Source organism: Etheostoma spectabile, chromosome 15, assembly GCF_008692095.1.
Source record: "Etheostoma spectabile isolate EspeVRDwgs_2016 chromosome 15, UIUC_Espe_1.0, whole genome shotgun sequence".
In the NCBI taxonomy this organism is placed as follows: Eukaryota; Metazoa; Chordata; class Actinopteri; order Perciformes; family Percidae; genus Etheostoma; species Etheostoma spectabile.
In genome coordinates this window covers 20,152,461-20,171,615 of record NC_045747.1, presented here as the reverse complement: position 1 = coordinate 20,171,615, position 19,155 = coordinate 20,152,461, and the positions used below count along the sequence as shown (strand labels likewise).

General features: G+C 41.1%; 1 protein-coding gene across 2 annotated transcripts in view; it reads left to right on the top strand.

Moving 5' to 3' along the window:
- Positions 1–2,051: 2,051 nt before the first annotated feature.
- Positions 2,052–19,155, top strand: part of LOC116702948 (myosin-11) — a 39,474-nt gene continuing 22,370 nt past the window's right edge. Inside the window, exons 1-19 of one of the 2 annotated variants that reach the window (XM_032537504.1) lie at positions 2,052–2,209; positions 3,354–3,684; positions 4,094–4,264; positions 8,225–8,381; positions 9,464–9,491; positions 9,906–10,005; positions 11,112–11,141; positions 11,885–11,977; positions 12,068–12,131; positions 12,279–12,377; positions 13,709–13,852; positions 14,388–14,483; positions 14,579–14,697; positions 15,220–15,372; positions 15,464–15,637; positions 16,522–16,695; positions 17,229–17,343; positions 17,436–17,623; positions 18,535–18,656. In XM_032537504.1, the coding sequence (XP_032393395.1) occupies positions 2,067–2,209; positions 3,354–3,684; positions 4,094–4,264; positions 8,225–8,381; positions 9,464–9,491; positions 9,906–10,005; positions 11,112–11,141; positions 11,885–11,977; positions 12,068–12,131; positions 12,279–12,377; positions 13,709–13,852; positions 14,388–14,483; positions 14,579–14,697; positions 15,220–15,372; positions 15,464–15,637; positions 16,522–16,695; positions 17,229–17,343; positions 17,436–17,623; positions 18,535–18,656 (2,501 nt within the window). In that variant the 5' untranslated portion in view covers positions 2,052–2,066. Of the gene's footprint in view, positions 2,210–3,353; positions 3,685–4,093; positions 4,265–8,224; positions 8,382–9,463; positions 9,492–9,905; positions 10,006–11,108; positions 11,142–11,884; positions 11,978–12,067; positions 12,132–12,278; positions 12,378–13,708; positions 13,853–14,387; positions 14,484–14,578; positions 14,698–15,219; positions 15,373–15,463; positions 15,638–16,521; positions 16,696–17,228; positions 17,344–17,435; positions 17,624–18,534; positions 18,657–19,155 lie in introns of both variants that reach the window. The other variant, XM_032537503.1, reaches the window with a different exon arrangement.

Sequence of the window (19,155 nt, the reverse complement as noted above, 5' to 3'; positions counted from 1 at the left end):
CCATGGAAACGAGACTTCTACGGCAAGCCATGAACCAAAGTTAAACGTTCCACGCAATCCTTTCAAAATAAAGTAGGCCTAGATTTTGTACCTTTTATTGACAGAGTAAATTGAGATAGTTGGGATTTTTTTTAAGTATGGTTGAATGTGGTACTTATCCATAGTATCATAATAATAGATGGCGATCACCCTAAGTTTTGAAGATGTAGGTAGAAGTAGGCCTACATGATTATGACGTAACCCTAAATGCATCATTAAGTCCCGTGGTGCCACCATAGACTACGGTCTATGGGGGCCACACATTTTACCGGGGAAATGGTTCTCCTTCATCTCCATGGTGACTTGAAAAGTGAAGCAACAGGTAACATAAAGCTACGCTCTGTCTGTGGCTACAGATTGTTACACGTTTTGGACCAATTCCAGTGTTGGAATCCCTTTGAGTAAAATACAGCCACACTTTAGAGCGTTTAACTTTAACCTTTTAACCATAATACTAGCTAACGGTAGGTTTTGCTTACCTTCTGCTAAATGTAACGTTAATGCTAACTAGCTAGCATCACATGCAGGTATGCATAACGTAGTATAGTTCGGTACAGTGTCTGGTAGTTTTGAGTATCGAACCCTTATACTTTACTGTTCATTAGGCATTCATTATTAAAATGTATTATATATATGTATATATACATATATATATATGTAGTAGACCTACTTACAAGAAACTACAGCTGTCAAGTGTATTGAAGCAATATTTATTAAATAATAAATTAAACAAAAAACAATAGGTTACAATTAATAGTAACTGTAGCCTAATATTGTTTTTCTGAAATGCAGTGGAGTAAAGTGAAAATAGAAATACACTCAAGTAAAGTAAAAGTACCTCAAAGTTGGGGTTACTTAGGGTATACCCACCAGTCTCTCCACCTCTACTAATTAGTATACTAATTAGTAGTATACTAAACAAAAATTGGGTACAACAGTTGGGTACATGTGTTATAACACATACTCCTCAGTATAACAGTATAGCTAAACTACTCGACATCACATCCGTGTACAAATCATAGACCGTTAACATTAATAAATACACAGTCTGTGGTACAAATGCAAAGCTTTTAATTTGAAGACAGAACAATTAAACCTCTCCTCTCGCTCTGATTGGCTGGATGCAAGTCGCTCGTGGCTGCTGCCAACTATGGAAACGAAGCGGGTCGCGCGCGCGGCTCCACCCCCAGGTGTCGCGGGCCGGTTTAAATAGTGTGGAAGAAGGAAGGACCAAATCATCATCATCATCAGTTCATTTACCTGACATGATTTTCTCATATCCCTGGAGTTGAGCCTCCATTCTGCTGCTCTGAGGGCTGAAGCACTGCACAGTGAGTAGAAGGACTTTCTTTATTATTCATATATATAATACGTTTTATATAATACAGCCTTTATACATTCATGCAAGGAATTAGTTACACATGTCAATAATACGAACCCATTAAAACGTGCAAAATGATTTTAAATAGTGGCTTATCAATAACTAAAGTCATATTTCTGTAGAGCAATATGTTTTCATATTTGCTGTTGAAGAGTAATACATGGATTATCAATTATGGACATGATGAACAAAGTTTAAGAGATTTAGAATAATGCAGAAGGCTATTGGTTTTAATTAAAGTGTTACAAAATGTTTAAAAAAGGAAGAAAGAAGAAGCCCCAGGATCGTATTTACATCTTTAATCTGGTTTGTTGACAGTGAAAGTAAAGCTTTAATTGGAAAATTTCCAAAGTCATTATTAGAGATGCTGCATATTGATCCCAGCTCACATACCTGCTGTGTGTGTGTGTGTGTGTGTGTGTGTGTGTGTGTGTGTGTGTGTGTGTGTGTGTGTGTGTGTGTGTGTGAGAGAGAGAGAGAGCCTGCAGCCACACATGGATGCACCTTGTGTCATGTCACCATTTTGGTGTAAACGGTAAGCTTGGCTGGACACATGAGCTGCACCTTATAAGGTAGCATGCCTGCTAAGTCCCTAGCATCCCTCTTTGGGCTACCAAAGCTACCAGGAGCAAAGGGTTAGCCAAACATGGGCATTCCAGCATGGCAGCTGGGTTGTTTGATTACAGGGGTTATCTGTTTGCTGCTTTTCATGTTTTATTGCCGGCTGTTCAATGGGAGGTCAAAGCAGCCCTGTGACCTACATGAAGAGGTAGAGGCGAGGATAAGGGAGTAAGTAGCTCATTGCAAACCTACAGGGAAATGCACCAAGGCGGTTATCTGCAGTAATCTGTCACTAAAACCAAATGTAAATGATCCGAGTCACAGTCGGATGCAAAGGCTGCCGTTTGAGATCATAGAAGGAAGAAAGAAAGCATGAGCTAATGTGTTTTATTGACGCTCGTTTGGCTTCTGTGTGATGATTCCAGCTGTGTGACAGTCACTGAAGATAGACTGATGGTTTATCCTCCTCTGTTTGATGTTATGTAGAAGTTTGCTCTCTCTGTTCGATCCAACTGTGATGACAGATGTTTAGGAACCGTCAATTAGAAATCGGCTTAAATCTGTTTTTCTTTTTTTTTTTTAAATTTTGACTGTTGTTTATTTAGGCATAAATTGAAAATGCTACAGAGATGTTTTTACTTAACGTTTCTTCGGTACTTCAGACCCTCAAGACTTTTTACAAGACTGTGTTGATGAGTTGATAAGTTAAGCCACGGCAAGTTTGTGTATATAGCACATTACAATCACACAAACATGGTAAATTAATTGTTTTTATATAGGGCTTTTCTACCTTAAAGGACAGCGCTTCACTATTTGTCTCTCATTCACCCTTTCACACACACGTTCATACACAGATGGTGGCAGAGCTGCGCCCGTCAGAAGCAACTTGGCATAAACAAAATAACAAAATAAAACAAATAAGACTATTTCTAAAAAATTTAAATTTAAAAAAAAGTATAAATAAAAACAGTGGAAATCGAGAAGATTTAAGAAGTGCAAAAGTATAACAACTGAGTTACGGGCGAGAAGATCAATACCCCTCTTGTTTCTGTGAATCTACTACCAGCAGCCGATTAGCTTAGCTTAGCATTAAGACTGGAAACGGAGGGGGGGTTGTTACGTTACAGCTAGCCTGGCTCCGAGCATTTAGCTCTAAAGATCCCTGATTCATATGTCCTGTTTTAAAATAGTTACAATAACCTGAGTGTAAAAACTTTAGTTAGGGGCTTGTGTGTCGCAGTGTTTCTTGGCTGGGAGCAGTGAGTCTGATGCTCCTTTTCTGTGGCCCCACTGATGGATGACTCCCTGTTTTCATCCGACAAACTCTGTGTTGAAGTTGACAGTTTCAGTGTTCTGCCGTCTGTTACGTCAGCAGGTCAGAGGTCAACCCGAGTCCCATCGACCCACCAGAGGCCGACCCCGTCGCCAGTGACGATCCAGACGTCAGCTCCACCGCCCCTGAACCGCCAGCGATCCACCTCGACTCCGACGCCGCTGCGCCTCAGATCGACTCATCCGCTAGCGGCGCTACTTCCAACATGGCTGACCCGACCCCCGACGATGCCAAGTTCCTCTTCTTGGATAATGACTTTCGCAACAGCGGGGTGGCGCAAGCCGATTGGTCGGCCAAGAAGATGGTGTGGATTCCGTCGGAGAAGGAGGGCTTCGAGGCTGCCAGCATAAAGGAGGAGAAGGGTGATGAGGTAATGCCTGCCCTGATGATGTCACAACAGATTTCACTTTGTATTTTACCGCTTTCATGCTCCTGATTTTTTTTTCTCCAAATTACAACAGTTTTTTGGGAAAAAAGTCTTTAATGAACGGTTCAGATGCCAAATAACAACATAACACACACATTGGTCTCCTATTAAAGTGAACTAATATACTTTCTTTTAATCATTCTTCTCTTTTTATGGACAAGACCAGATTTTCTTTGAATAAATAAAATGCCAAATAATGGTCAATAAAATAAAAAAAAAGACTCCAGAGAAATGCTTGACATCAATACACATTTCTTACGTCTGTAAGGGAAGTTATAGAAACACACTGGTTTTTAAAACTACGCAGAAGTAATGAAAGCTTCCTTATGACAGAGTGGGTTTCTGGGTGCAGGTGCTGGTGGAGCTCTCCAACGGTCAGAAGCTGACGGTGAACAAAGACGACATCCAGAAGATGAACCCGCCGAAGTTCAACAAGGTGGAGGACATGGCCGCCCTCACCTTCCTCAACGAAGCCTCCGTCCTCCAAAACCTGCGAGAGAGATACTTCTCCAGCCTGATCTACGTGAGTGAGGGGCACTCACACACACTCAATCATTCACTCACTTACTTACTCACACAGAGTCACAGGATCCTCACATAATGTGTTCCCCACCCCTAAATCTAACCTGAATCTAATTTTGGTCCTTATTGCAGGCTGTTCTTGTTTGTACTGTTTGAACTTATGTACCATAAAAAGTAATGCACACTATAATTCGTATATCATAGACATACTCATGAGGCCACTGTTTGTGTCCTGTGTGAAACCAAAAGTCACTGAGACTCATTTTAACAGATAGCATTGCGTATGTTAGTAATGTAACAAACCTACTTATTTGAACCCAAACCACAAACGTTTCTTAAACCTAACCTAAAGTGGTTTTGTTGCCTAGGTCCGTGTCAGAAAGCAGGTTTAGTGAAAACTCTAAGTTTGTTAACCCTGGGATGAAAGAAACTCTGGATTTTCTGTTTCAGAAAGAGAGGCAACTTAACGCCAGAGTCAGTTACTATGGTAACTGAGACTGTGAACCTAACCCGGTTGGGAGCGGGTTTTCTTCGCTCAGTCTCCTCCCTCTGACACAGTGCGCTCTCATTTCCTCATTCATTCATTCAGTCTGTATCAGGCGCATTTTAGCTCAGTTTGTTATCTGCATGAATAAAAAAACAGGGTTGGTTTATTAACCGTGTTAGGCAGACTATAAAACGTTTTTCTTCCCCGAACATGGCATTTCCTTTTGTGGTCACCCCCGTTGATGAAGAGGCTGTACAACTTCACAGGGAGTTAGCTAAACACACGTCAGAAGGAAACATTGAGGCCCCCACTATAGATGCATTTTCATTTCTAGATGACTACCTATTTGAGCGGTATCGTTGATCAGATATGTAGCCTTCATAACCATATCCGTCCTCATATCACCACCCTCACCCATCGTGGACATGCTCTACATCCCAGCAGATTATTTGTGTCACATTACGTTTTACGATGCGGAGCATATTAGTAAAGCCAGAAGAGAGGCAATCCTACTGGTTAGCCACAGGATTGCAGGTGAATGATGTAAACGCTTTTGATATAAAATTATGAATGATAATTGTGTTAATGATGGTGTTTCAGCCTCAGAATGGGATCAGTAGGCCTAGAACTTTTTCACCCGCAGGACTGCACCTAAATGAAATAGATTATAGGTTCAATACCGTTTCAGCAGAAATATTAGGCTATTGTGATTGAATATGAACTTAAAACACTATATTGGAACTCACGCATTGGCTCGAGCAGCAATTTTCTCCCACGCAAATTCTCTCTCTTTTGCAGCGGAAGCCGTGTTGCTTTTTTTTAACTAAATACATGTTCAAACTGGCTGTACAGTATGTGCACATGAGTATTTCCGCCGACCACTTTGTTTGTGGTTGTTGCCATGGTGAATCGTAGTATCACGGCTCCATTTATGCTGCCTTTTTATTGTGGTGGTGCACGTGCATAGCTCTGAGTACACCTACTCTGAGTGGATTGAGCCAACTCAGATCAGCTGTTCGGGAACCAAAAACTCAACCGCCTTCCTGAAACCGGCCCCAGGTGCTTGCACAGGCGTACTGTGCCCTCTCCTTGCTGGACAATCGTAGAATAACGCACAAAAAAATTGATTGTGACGTTTTTTTCACATGAACAGTATATGAACATTTGTTCATATGTTACTAAAGAAAAGCGTTATCAAGGCACAAGCACAGACAACATTAAAACTGCGAAATGAAATGACCTGTTTACCATTATGAAGAATAAGGTGAAGAAAAAGAAAAAAACTAATAACAGCAATAATAATGTGGATTGAACAAAAAACAGACTCCCTGCAGAGGTTACGTACATTGTTTTACAAAAACTTTTTGAAAGTGCAGCTTACATTTGAGCACCTCACAACAAAATGCACTGTTGTCTCAGAGTTGCTCCGGTGCCACTGGAAATTCAGCCGGATGCATGTAGCTTTGTCCGTTTCCTTCTACTTCCTTTGTGTTGGCATTTTAAACTCCTGTGGATTTCTGAGGACTATGGTTACCTGCTCCTCAGATCTCTGCAGGGTAAATCCAGACAGCTAGCTAGACTATCTGTCCAATCAGAGTTGTCTGTTGCACGACTAAAACAACTTTTGAACGTACACATGTTCCACCAAAACAAGTTCAAGTGCACCGTGGCTCCGTGCGGAGCTTAGCACCCCCCATGCCGATTGTGAGTGGTTAAAAGAAATGCCAATAAACCGAAGAATGTTTCGCTCCCATCCCGGAATGCTGATAATGTGTTAGGACAACTTTGTGTTGTCCCGTCTAAACTCAGCACACCAAAGGTAAAATAATGAAAGTTACAAGAAAATCAAACTGACATTGTCGCTGTGGAAAAAGAAATAACAGCAGCACTTTTAAATCTCCATGTAAACCTAAATATCATTATAAACCTCACTGAAGTTGACACTGACTGACTTTCAGGTGGAAAAGTCCTTGTTTAGGGACTGTGTGCAGACACTCTGCTAGCTACGTAGACTCAGGATGTCCTGGGAGGATCAACAGCTTACGTTTTTATTTTTTCAGTCCGTCTTACAAAGTCTAATAAGGTATGGGATGTAAAATTAAAACCCGCGCTGATGCATCTAATACAGACTGCCATGGAGATCACCACCAGCCCATATATGAGCAGACAGTATCAGAGCGGCCAAAAACAGTCCTTAATCACAAGGTTGGTGGTTCGATCCCCCCGGACGCTCCTTCCTAATATCGAAGTGTCCTTGAATGAGTGTGTGAATGGGTGGCAAGTTGTACAGCAGTTTTCCTGTTAATGTAGAAGGGCACCATATAAATGCAGTCCATTTGCCATTTAACATCCCACAATGGAAAGTAAATCAATTATGCATCATGGGAACATAAATTCTAAATAAAATGTGTTGTGTTGTAGGTTTCATGCAACAAATTACAGTAAATAATGTGATGTTTTTGGACAATATTTCAGTTTGAGAGGTTGTGCAGTATGTCAGTGTGAAAGCCTGTGTAGCATCTGTAAATATGGAGTTAAGTTTTAAATATATGTAGGTAGAGCTGGGCGATTGACAAAATACTTCAATATCGACACTGCGGCGATATTGTATAGTTGGAGGGCGAATTGATTTGGTCACTACATGCAGCAGAAATGTACACTTTTTTTTAACATTGCTGATTCTTACAGATATTGCAGGTTTAAGTATAATTTACTAATTATTTTCATATCAGGATAATCTGATTATTTGGAATGTCAGAACATATTGAATAATGTCCAAACCCTAGTATATACTGTTTATTTTAATGTGACACAGAAAAGGTAACTTTTAGGAAGCTGGAACCGATAAATGTTTGACATTTATTTCCAAATCTTTTGTCAAAATAAGTTGCCTTTCTATGTTCTGACTTATTGGTGACTGTTTCAGCTCTACTGCGAATTCCTGGATGAGTTGATTGACACTTGAAACTGGAAAACATGAATGTCTGTATCTCTGACCCACAGGGACATCTTTCTGTATTTAACATCTCTTCAGACTTTATTTGAAATGTCTGAAAGAGAGTTTTGAAGTGTTGAAGTGCTTCTTTCTCACTTACTAACCACACCCACTGACCTCGTCTTGCATGAACAAACAAATAGCAAACAACTGAAAGACCTTTACCTTTTCCATGGATGTTTAATTAGAAGATGGACAGTTAAAGATAAAAAAAAGATTAAAAAAAAGAAGATGCATCTTACATAATGATACAGGAGAACACGTCCTGAGGCTAAACAACCTACAGTTACAGGGACGGGGCACATGTGATCTATCTCTTACACACTCAATGTTCCCGGGATTCCTCAAGTTTAGAGGACAGTATGCCAGGAGAAATCAGGGAGTCTTTAACAACAACAAACCAGAAGGATCACTGTAAAATTCCCAAGCTGCTCTGACGTGGGGATTTCCTTTCTCTTCCCCCCCGCCCCCCTCCTCAGACATACTCAGGTCTGTTCTGTGTGGTGGTGAACCCCTACAAGATGCTGCCCATCTACTCTGAGAAGATCATCGAGATGTATAAGGGCAAGAAACGCCATGAGGTGCCCCCTCACATCTACTCCATCACAGACAACGCCTACAGGAATATGATGCAAGGGGGTGTGGTGTGTGTGTGTGTGTGTGTGTGTGTGTGTGTGTGTGTGTGTGTGTGTGAAATGAAAAAGCTATTAAAGCTAAAGTTATATAAGCTATTATTAATACATTTACCAAATTTACCGCTGTTTCATTTTAACACACTGAACTGAACACTGAGCACTTTTTTGGAGGCATATTGTGCTTTAAATCTGCATTTTATAGTATAGTTGCAGCAGTTCATACAGTATATGGGTCACTGGTTATTTTGTGTTATTGTGTGACTCTGGCGAATCAGAACTAACCTTTAAAACACCAAAGTCACACAATGACACAAACAAACTAACCAGTCAAGGCAGCGATAGACCAGCAACTCCAATGTTCTGTGAGGTAAAATAATGTGTAATTAATAATGTTTTTGTCAAAGGAGTCTGGTGGATTCAAAGAGAGCATAGATGGATGTAACAGCTGCACTTCCCCGTTGTTGAATAGCGGTGAAAATATTCCAAATTTAGCATATACCTAAACTGATATTAATTATTTTAGGTGTCTAAAAAACTTTAAGCTGCTTCCTCCGTCCCCAGCAGTACAATACCCCATACAACCCCACTTCAAAAAAATCTGAACCAACCCTTTAAGGTAGTGGTTGACACACACACACACACACACACACACACACACACACACACACACAATTACCAAATAAAAGTTACAAAATAAAGGTTAAATAGTGGCCTGACCCAAACCAGCCTCAGAGCTTGCCGTCTGGTCTCAGGATGGTCCACCAGTGACCTCAGACCAACTCCTTACTTTCCATTCAGCACCAGAATGGCCATACATGGAGCAGGGAGACGAGATTACAGCGGTTGAGCCCTGCATCCACCTGCTATTTTTAGACGATATGGGTGATGGAGGCTAATCTCCCCCCAAACGAGATTTCGAGCTGTTTGCTCTCGTGTCAGAGGGAATCGGCACCGCCTTCAGAGTTCATGTTTGGTGTGTTCAGCTTGGTTTCAAGTGAGTTCAGCTCAGTCAACATTTCACATTATTTCCCCTTTTAAACATCACTCTCCCCCCCCGCTCTCTCTCCCGCTCTCTTTCCACAGACCGTGAGGATCAGTCTATTCTCTGCACGTGAGTCAAAACATACTTAACCATTTCCATCACACTGTACTATTTATGTGAACACACACACACACACACACACACACACACACACACATTTCAATCACTTAATAGGACATTGTATTGACTTACATTCATTCCCTGGACACTTAAAATAAGTGTTAACACTGAAAAATGTAATTTTTGACATTTTGGGGACTTGGATTTTGTCTCCATAGGGGAGTTGAGTCCCCACAATGTAATTGTGTGTATATATGTATGTTTATATTTAGTTAAGGCTGCAAGTAACAATTTAAATCATTATTAATTCATTTAATTATTTTTTTCAATTAATCAAGTGGTCTGTAAAACGTCAAACACATGTAAAATGCTTGAAAATGACTGTTTCATCTCTCTCTCCATCGCCTCTCCTCCGTCACCCAGAGGTGAGTCCGGAGCGGGGAAGACAGAAAACACAAAGAAGGTGATTCAGTACCTGGCCGTCGTCGCCTCCTCGCACAAGGGCAAGAAGGACGCCAACCCTGTGAGTCTTTAGAAACGTTGAGATGTTTTAAGATTGAGAAGCTGGATCTACATAGCAGCCAAATAATAATGAAATAAAACAAATTAGAAAGACACGTGACAATCTTACATCTGCCCAAACACAGCATGTCCCATTTCTTCCAAATTTGGAGTAAAAGGTATCAATACCACAAGATAAAAAATACTCCCAAAAGTACTTATTATGTAGAACTCTGAGTGGTTATAATATTAAATATATGATGCAATTGGATTGTTTTATTGGATGCCTATTATTTGATTATTTGATGAATGTAGCATTTTAATGTTGTAACTGGTTGTAACTTCAACTTGCCAATTTCACTGAATCATATTTTACAATATGATCATATGTTTTGTTGATTCACTTAAATCTTAATCTGAAGAGTAACCGCAGTTGTAAAAAAACATTCAGCATTCAAAGTTTGACAGTATCATTTGTTGCCACTCGAGCAACTTGGTATTCACGTCTTAAGAAGAAGCCAAGAGAGCTTTTCAGATTTTTTTCAAAAGCTATATAACTATATAAATGATAAGAATGTCATGATGCTATTTAAACACTTGCACTTGGTAAAAATACGCCAAAAGATTAGTGATATACAATATGAAATATAAGAAAATAGACTACAATATCATACACGTGCTGTATAGTGTATCTGCGCAGTGGACATACTGTTTAAAGAAAACTAATGTGTTACATACATCCTATTTCCTCATTTTATTAAATGTACCCGTTCAAGTTTTGGCTACTATCATGTGAAGAATTGGAGCCTCAGTGTTGTAGATATTACTGTGCATTTGTGTTTAGTTATGTCACAGGCTTTTGATTTTTTTCACAACTCATAAAACATGTGCTGTCAGTGGAGAACTACTGTACTTACAAGTCTTTATATTTGCCACAAATCGTCCACAACACTGATTGTGCCTACAATTAAGCAAAGAAGAACAATCTGTGGTTTGTTTAGGCAAGATTTATTGATGATGCTTGATCTCTTCAAGCAGCCATTTTTTGGGAAATGCTAAATATATCAGCTTTTTAAATGCAGATAAGAAAAGTGGTTTGTTACCAGTTCCTGTTTCTTCCTGCAGCAGCAGCCGCAGCAGGGAGGTTCTCTGGCATATGTGAGTATAAAATCTCGTACTTTTACACAATATGTAAGTAATTTTTGAATTGGGGTTGTATGGGATTTTTGAAGTGGGGTTGTATGAGGTATTGTCCATAGTCAGTGTATTAGCTACAATAGATGGCGGTTGGCGCGCCCCCAGTTTGGAGAAGCAGGCAGGAGAACCAACACGGACGCTAAGCAATGTACTGCTGTTGACGGGGGGGGGGGGCAGCAGCTAAATGTATTTTAGCCACCTAAAAAAATCTATATCTGTTTAGGTGTACGCTGTATTTAGAATATTTTCACCGCTTTACCTTGCTGTCAGACAGCCCTTTACGACGGGGACCTGAAGCTGTTATGTACGCTCTCTTCTAAGCCCCCAGACTCCTTTGACAAAAACAGTAATTTTACCTCTCAGAACAAGGGAGTTGCTTGTCTCTTGCCTTGATCGGTTAGTTAGTTTTTTAATTTTTATTGTCTGACTTGTGAATTTGAACTAATCATTTTAAAACACCAAAGTCGCACAATAACACAAACTAACCAATCGAGGCAGCGATAGACCAGCATCTCCTGTGTTCTGCGAGGTAAAATGTTTTGTCAGTGGAGTCTGGGGGCGGAGTAGGAAGTACCAAAATCTCCTATTTACAGCATGTAAAGAAAGTAGTACAAAAGCATGGAAATACTCTGTTACAAGTAAAAATTCTGCACTCAAAAACAATCTACACTCCACCACTATGTGTAACTTGTAATGGGCTGCAGGGGGAGCTAGAGAAGCAACTGCTGCAAGCCAATCCCATCCTAGAGGCATTCGGAAATGCCAAAACCATCAAAAACGACAACTCCTCACGATTTGTAAGTTTTTAATCAGTTTGTGAGTCAACACTTTAGTTCTCCGAGTGGTTTAAGGTGTTGGGTAGCAGCTGTTGTCCTCTCTGTCCACAGGGAAAGTTCATCAAGCTCAACTTCGATGTGACCGGTTATATTGTCGGGGCCAATATTGACACCTGTATCCTTTTTTTTTTTAATAGATCAAAGTTGTTTGTTAAATTATGAATATAAATAGCATAATAAGATAAAAAAGTGCAATTTTTGCTTGAGACATTCCTAGAAAACAGGCCTGGTTATCATCTTAACCCTCTCGTGACCCAATCAGACCTGCTGGAGAAGTCTCGCTGTATCCGTCAGAGCATGACTGAGAGAGCCTTTCACATCTTCTACTACATGGTGGCCGGAGCCAAAGACAAGCTGAGGGGTGAGCAGCCACAATACAAAACACTCCTCTTAGTGTAAGGTGTCAGTGTGACATATCTTCTAGAGTCAGGTGAGATACGAATCAGGAGGACAGACACTTTTTTAAGCCAGCATGCTACCTCAGCACACAACACTTTATATCTACGTATTAAACCTTGATTCAAGCCTAACCATTGTGTACCTGGTGCTCCTTTTAATGTAGCTTCTGTTGTGCATTGTAATTTAATGTAAATGTTTTTTAAAGCTATAGTTGCTTAGCTTCTGTTGCCCCCATGAGGAATTTGAAGTAATGACAACAAAACTGTCACTGCAGACCTCCACCTAGTTGCTAGTAGCCCCGGAGGACAAGGAGGATTTGAAAAAAAAAACATGATGGACTCTTCAGAAGAGTTAATTATCTTCACTTCACTGTGCGAAAAAGGCGGCGGACAACACAATCTTCTGAACATAGTTATACTGAGAAATACAGAGAGAGTTGTGTGGAGTTGATAGTCTTAATTAGCTTTGTAGCAACTCATTTGGCAACGGCTTGAATGTAATGGACGCTCAAGCCATTAATATCAATATTTAAAGCTTCACACTAAAGCTTTAAAGTGTCAAATCTGGATGTGATATGTTTTTTTAATGGATGCTTTTTAATAGCAGATTTTGTACAAAAAGGAGAAAATGAAATATGTTCTATTCCTTTCTAACACCTCTTATCTCTAGCACACAGACAGGTCTTGAATGTGTTCAGCCTAGATTGGCATCAAGATTTAAGATGAGGGGAAACCGTGTTGGTGCAGATATAGTCCAAAAAGTGTTCTGTTTATGCTATTTGGACGTCTGTGTCTATCTCCATCTATCGGATTGCCATGAAATTTGGTTCAGACAGTCATGTTCCCCTTAATTGTACTATCTTTGGTGATCCCTTCACTTCTTAACTTCACCTACTTCCCCCGTCAAGGGTCATCCCTATGTTCCCAGGGTCCTACAGTTGGAATGTTTTAATTCCATTCAGCCACCGTGGAGATTGCCCACAAATTTAAAGGCATAGGTTTGAAGTGGTTTAACATTAGTAGGCTGTAAGTTGCAGGTGATTTCAACATATTGACCCAGGGAAACATATATTAAACATATTGCTGAGAACATAAAGGATCTTCTTAATGGGTCATATTAAGAGGATATTAATCTCTATACATCTGTGAAGAAGATGAAATATGAAACTGATATGTCATCTGCTCTGGGTTTGACCGCTACCAAACAAATGATCCTTCAGATATGATATGAAAACTTTTATTGTGTGTGTGTGTGTGTGTGTGTGTGTGTGTGTGTGTGTGTGTGTGTGTTTAGAGGAGCTTCTGCTGGAGGACTTCAGCTGCTACCGTTTCCTGGTGGCCGGCCACGTGGAGATCTCCGGTCAGGAGGATGACGAGATGTTCATTGAGACTCTGGAGGCAATGGAGATCATGGGCTTCACTGAGGAGGAGAGAATAGGTACACACTCCAACCATCCATCCGACCTTTTTCTAAATCATTTTTCAACTCAAAGACGGTGTCCTTTTAGAGAAGAATAAATTGAAGGTAGTATGAAAGAAAAACATCAGGAAAGTGGAATTAATTCAAGGGAAAGAGTGGGGGGAAGTAAAATCACTAGAAAACCTTTCCATCTTTGGTATTTTCTTCATGACAGAAGCTGTCTAAATGTTCTCCAAAACTTAATTTCATAAGGAATCCACAATGCCTCTCTCCCTGGACACATACAAAACCGTTTAAGTAAAAGCTGGCATGCAGAGCTTTCCCGCTGCCCAGCACATCTTTCACATTGCGCTTAGCTACATCAACTTTAATGTAGTTTGGGTGTTCACTGTGCAGCTGTATTATGTTGGGAAATAGAAATATATGAACAGATCTCTGTACCAGCAGGTATTTGTAATTTCATTATTTGGATCAGGCAACAAAACTATTTAAGAACTTTTTCAGAAATTTAAGTGCAAATGTTGATTTGTCTTGATTGTCGTCGTTTCTGCAGGGATGATGAAGGTGGTGTCCACTGTGCTCCAGCTGGGCAACATCAAATTTGAGAAGGAGAGGAACAGCGAGCAAGCCACCATGCCCGACGACACCGGTAACCATTTCAAACCAACACCAGCACATTAAATGTACCTTTAAACGTCTCTGACCTCTTCTTCTTCAATGTCGCTTGTTACCCATCAACCCCAGCTGCTCAGAAGGTGTGTCACCTGCAGGGTATCAATATCACCGACTTCACCCGAGCCATCCTCACTCCTCGAATCAAAGTGGGCCGGGAGGTGGTGCAGAAGGCCCAGACCAAGCAGCAGGTAACCGCAAAGCAGACCTCATCAGTACAGAAAATATAGGCTCTTCTGGATTATTTACGTCCACCAAGGAGGTTATGTTTTTGGTTTGTCCGCTTTTGTTGTTAGTCTGTTTGTTAATCTATCAGCAGGATTACAGAAAATAACTTCTTACCTGTTTTTCATGAAACTTAGTGGAAGGGTGTAGCATGGAGCAAGGAAGAACATAATACATTTGGGAGAAGATCCAAATCATGGCGCGGATACACAAGTTATTTTCCCCCTTTTTTAACACTGCGAGATAGGGCTTTGTGCTGCAATCATGTGGTGTTGGAATAATTGGAAAAAATAGTTCCAGATTGGGAACATTCACATTGCATTACCATTGTGAAATAGGGCATGCCTTGGCAGAGGTCTGCGCTCTCAGAGTGCCCTTCTAGTTCCCTCTGAAATTTAGTCCAGGTAAATAGAAATACTCAAAGTACCTGAGACTCTGAAATTAAAGTGGGGCATTTGAGTATTATTGTGCCTCCATCCCCCTTCCAGGCAGATTTTGCTGTGGAGGCTCTTGCTAAGGCCATGTACGAGCGCCTGTTTCGATGGATTCTGGCCAGAGTCAACAAGACGCTGGACAAGAGTAAGAGACAGTCGTCCTCCTTCCTGGGCATCCTGGACATCGCTGGCTTTGAGATCTTTGAGGTGAACGCTGACTGAAAACCTTTAAGTACTTGAGTGTTTGTTTTTGTTTGTGTGGTTTTCTGATCACTGCTGTAACGTTTTGCCGCCTCAGGACAACTCCTTCGAGCAGCTCTGCATCAACTACACCAACGAGCGTCTGCAGCAGCTCTTCAACCACACCATGTTCGTCCTGGAGCAGGAGGAGTACAAGCGAGAGGGCATCCAGTGGAGCTTCATCGACTTCGGCCTGGACCTGCAGCCCTGCATCGAGCTCATCGAGAGGCCGGTCAGTGTTGACACACAGTAATACATGTGATTATTAAACATTACCTTTTACAATGCTGGGAGTACAAGAGGTCCAAAGGACTTTCATGCAGAGACAAGGATCTAACCAACATTATATACTTTATTGATCCCCGGGGGGAGATAAAAAGATTTCATTCTGTTGTTAGTACTTTGATTTCACAACATTTTGATCACACAGACCTTCCTCAGGTGAATTCACCTGAACGTTGTAAAAATAAAGTATTTGCAAGGCATAATGGACAGTGTTTCGGGACTTCTTTAACACATATTGCTGGTAACCTTTGCCTTTTCCGACGTGTGCAAAAGCCCTTTTGAAAATCTGTTATTAGTTACACACATTACACACAAGCCTGAAACACACACACATGCTCAGGACCTATACATGCACAAACGGAGAGATGTCAGAGTGAGGGGGTTGCGACTTCTGGACAGGCCTTGCTCAAGTAACCCTCCGGTTCCCCCCCCCCCAACTCCCCACGGACTGAGCTACTGCCACCCCATTGTTAACTCTTCAAAAAAACATCCTTACATTTTACTAAGTGGTGTTATTCTGTAAAAGGTTGTGCAATGACAAAATGTTTGAAGTTAATTTTATTTGCGTAAAGTACTGAATTATTTACTTTTGTTTGTAAGTAGGAGTAAATTAATATATAAGTTCAGTTCATTGTCTAGCCATTAAAATAAAACTTACACATCTGTATCACCTCTGCCAGGCGTGCATTTAGCTGGAAACTGAGACCTAAACTCTAACACCTGTCCCCCATCCAATCCCAACTGTGGGCATATGTCCTAACCTCAATGGAACATCATTTAGATTTAAGATGTTGTCTTAACTGAGCCTCCATGTCTGTCACTGTCCTGCAGAACAACCCTCCTGGCATCCTGGCCCTGCTGGACGAGGAGTGCTGGTTCCCCAAAGCCACCGACGTCTCCTTCGTGGAGAAACTGCTGAACACCCACACCGGTCACGTTAAATTCTCCAAACCCAAACAACACAAAGATAAACTGATGTTCACTGTTCTGCACTATGCCGGTAAGGTGAGGATCACTCAAGGCTTCAGGACCGAGACAGTGATAATCCTGGGAACTGTAGCATCAGTTAGTTTAGTTTAAATGATTAGGCCAGTCATAGTCGATGTGTCAAACCAACACTGAAGGTTTCTACTAACAAGAGACACATTGCTCTTTTGGTTCTTTAAATCTGATTTGTTGACAGTAACAATAAAGCACAATAAAGATCATGATCACCATCAACAAACATGACTTCCATCCACAGATGTGGACTTGGGACCTGGTGACTCAAGTCAGTTTGCATGACTTGTGACTGGACTTTACAAAAAATAAATGACTTGATGCTCGCCTTGGACTTGTAAGTTAATGATGTGACTTGAGCAATGATGAATTAGATGACTTTCCTTATCTAAGGACTTGGCTTGACAAAACCTGTGACTTGACTTGACTAGCCCACAAAAAACTGGAGACTTGATTGAGACTTTGACAAAATTACATGAGACTTATTTGGGAGTTGAGCAAAGATAACTTGGTCACAACGTTGGCTTTTCCATTTCTAGGTGGACTATAATGCAGCTAACTGGTTAACTAAGAACATGGATCCTCTGAACGACAACGTGACCGCTCTGCTCAACAACTCCTCCAGCAACTTCATCCAGGACCTGTGGAAAGATGGTTAGTCCTCCATGTCGGGGCAACGAGTCCTCATTTCACCACAAATCTGTAGTCACGGTAATCACATGTTGTATCCATCTCTCCTGTGTCAGTGGATCGAGTGGTGGGTCTGGAGACCATAACCAAGATGTCAGAGAGTTCGGCACCCCCGAAATCCAAGAAGGGCATGTTTCGCACAGTGGGTCAATTGTACAAGGAGTCTCTGGGCAAGCTGATGACCACGCTGCACAACACGCAGCCCAACTTCGTCCGCTGCATCATCCCCAACCACGAGAAGAGGGTAGGCCATCCGTGTTTCCTTCTAGTTGTGGGACAATTTTTTAAATTGATTATATTTTTATTTTTTAATTTTACCATAATTTCTGTTTATACGGTACTGCTGACGGTGACTACGTCACATCCGTTTCCAGCAAAACAGACGGAAAGCAGACACTGCAGTAAATCCATGTAATGTACTAGCCTGGTCCTACTAGACTCTGGTCCATTTCATTTGTACAGAGAGTCTGGCCTCTCTCCATTGACAAGTGTTAACTTCCTTCCTGTTTAAAACTATTGGATCTGCCCAGAGCCACTCTGGATCTGCCATAATCAATCGCTAACATTTGATCGTGACATATGTCATGCGCATTGTAACAAGAGGGTAGACCGACAAGACTTATATTTAGCATTATCATCACTAGTGTTAGCCTTGGCCAACTCCTTCACCACTAACAAAACAAGCTGGAAAATCATACTTTTCCCAAACTTTTCCCCGTGGGGAGGAGGGCCACAACATCATGGCCACCAACAAATCTCAGCAAAGATTCTTCTTGCTCGGGCGTTAACTTCTGGATATTTGTCAGCGTTGCCACAACGGACCAAATGGCTTTCTTTTTAGAAAACAATTAGTTTTTAGAAATGTTTTGTGATATGTTGTCTCTAGAATTGTATTATTCAACTTTTGTTTGAGAAGGAAAAGAAAATTGCATAACTCAAAACTATCGAATCGCTACACTTCTAGTATCACAATAAATGAAATTCGCAATACAAATCTAATCGGCACCCATGAATCGTGAAAGAGTTGATTTGGGACAAAAGCACATCATCCCAGCTATAGTGCTTTCTCTCCAAATGTATCCAGAACAAATGATTTTATTTGAGCTGAAGCTGCAGTGTGTAGAGAAGACGCTGAGTGCTGCTGCTGTGCTGCAGGCGGGGAAGATGGACTCCAACCTGGTCCTGGAGCAGCTCAGGTGTAACGGGGTGCTGGAGGGCATCAGAATCTGTAGGCAGGGATTCCCCAACCGCATCGTGTTCCAGGAGTTCAGACAGAGGTGAGGAAACGTCTGGCACCACATTAATTCTGATTCTTATTCTTTAAATTCTTTAAATGAATTGTTGTGTTTGTACCGATGTAGACAGTATCTTTATTAATAGTTTAAGAACCGCGCTGTAATAAGACCCACCTTAGTGAATTTACTTGGCAGTGCTAAGAACCTGGCATTACCAGTGTTTTAATGTAGTGTAGCAGTTCCTCCCTGTGACCACTGGAGGGCAGACACAAACCTTCAAACTTTCAAAATAAAACAACCAACAAAGTGTGTGAAATGAAATCATTACATTAACCATTTCTGGGACAAGTTTGCGTGTTTGTGTCGCTTTTTTGGGGTGTTATTTCGTGTCTCTGGTGCTTCCACACGCATATAAATTTTGGGAAAAAAAACATCCATGCTGGATAAAGAGTTATCTAGTTGATGGGATCTAACCTAGCTACCGCGCATGTGTGACTCCCAACAAAGATAGTAAAGAAGTGAGATGTCTCACTCTGTAGCT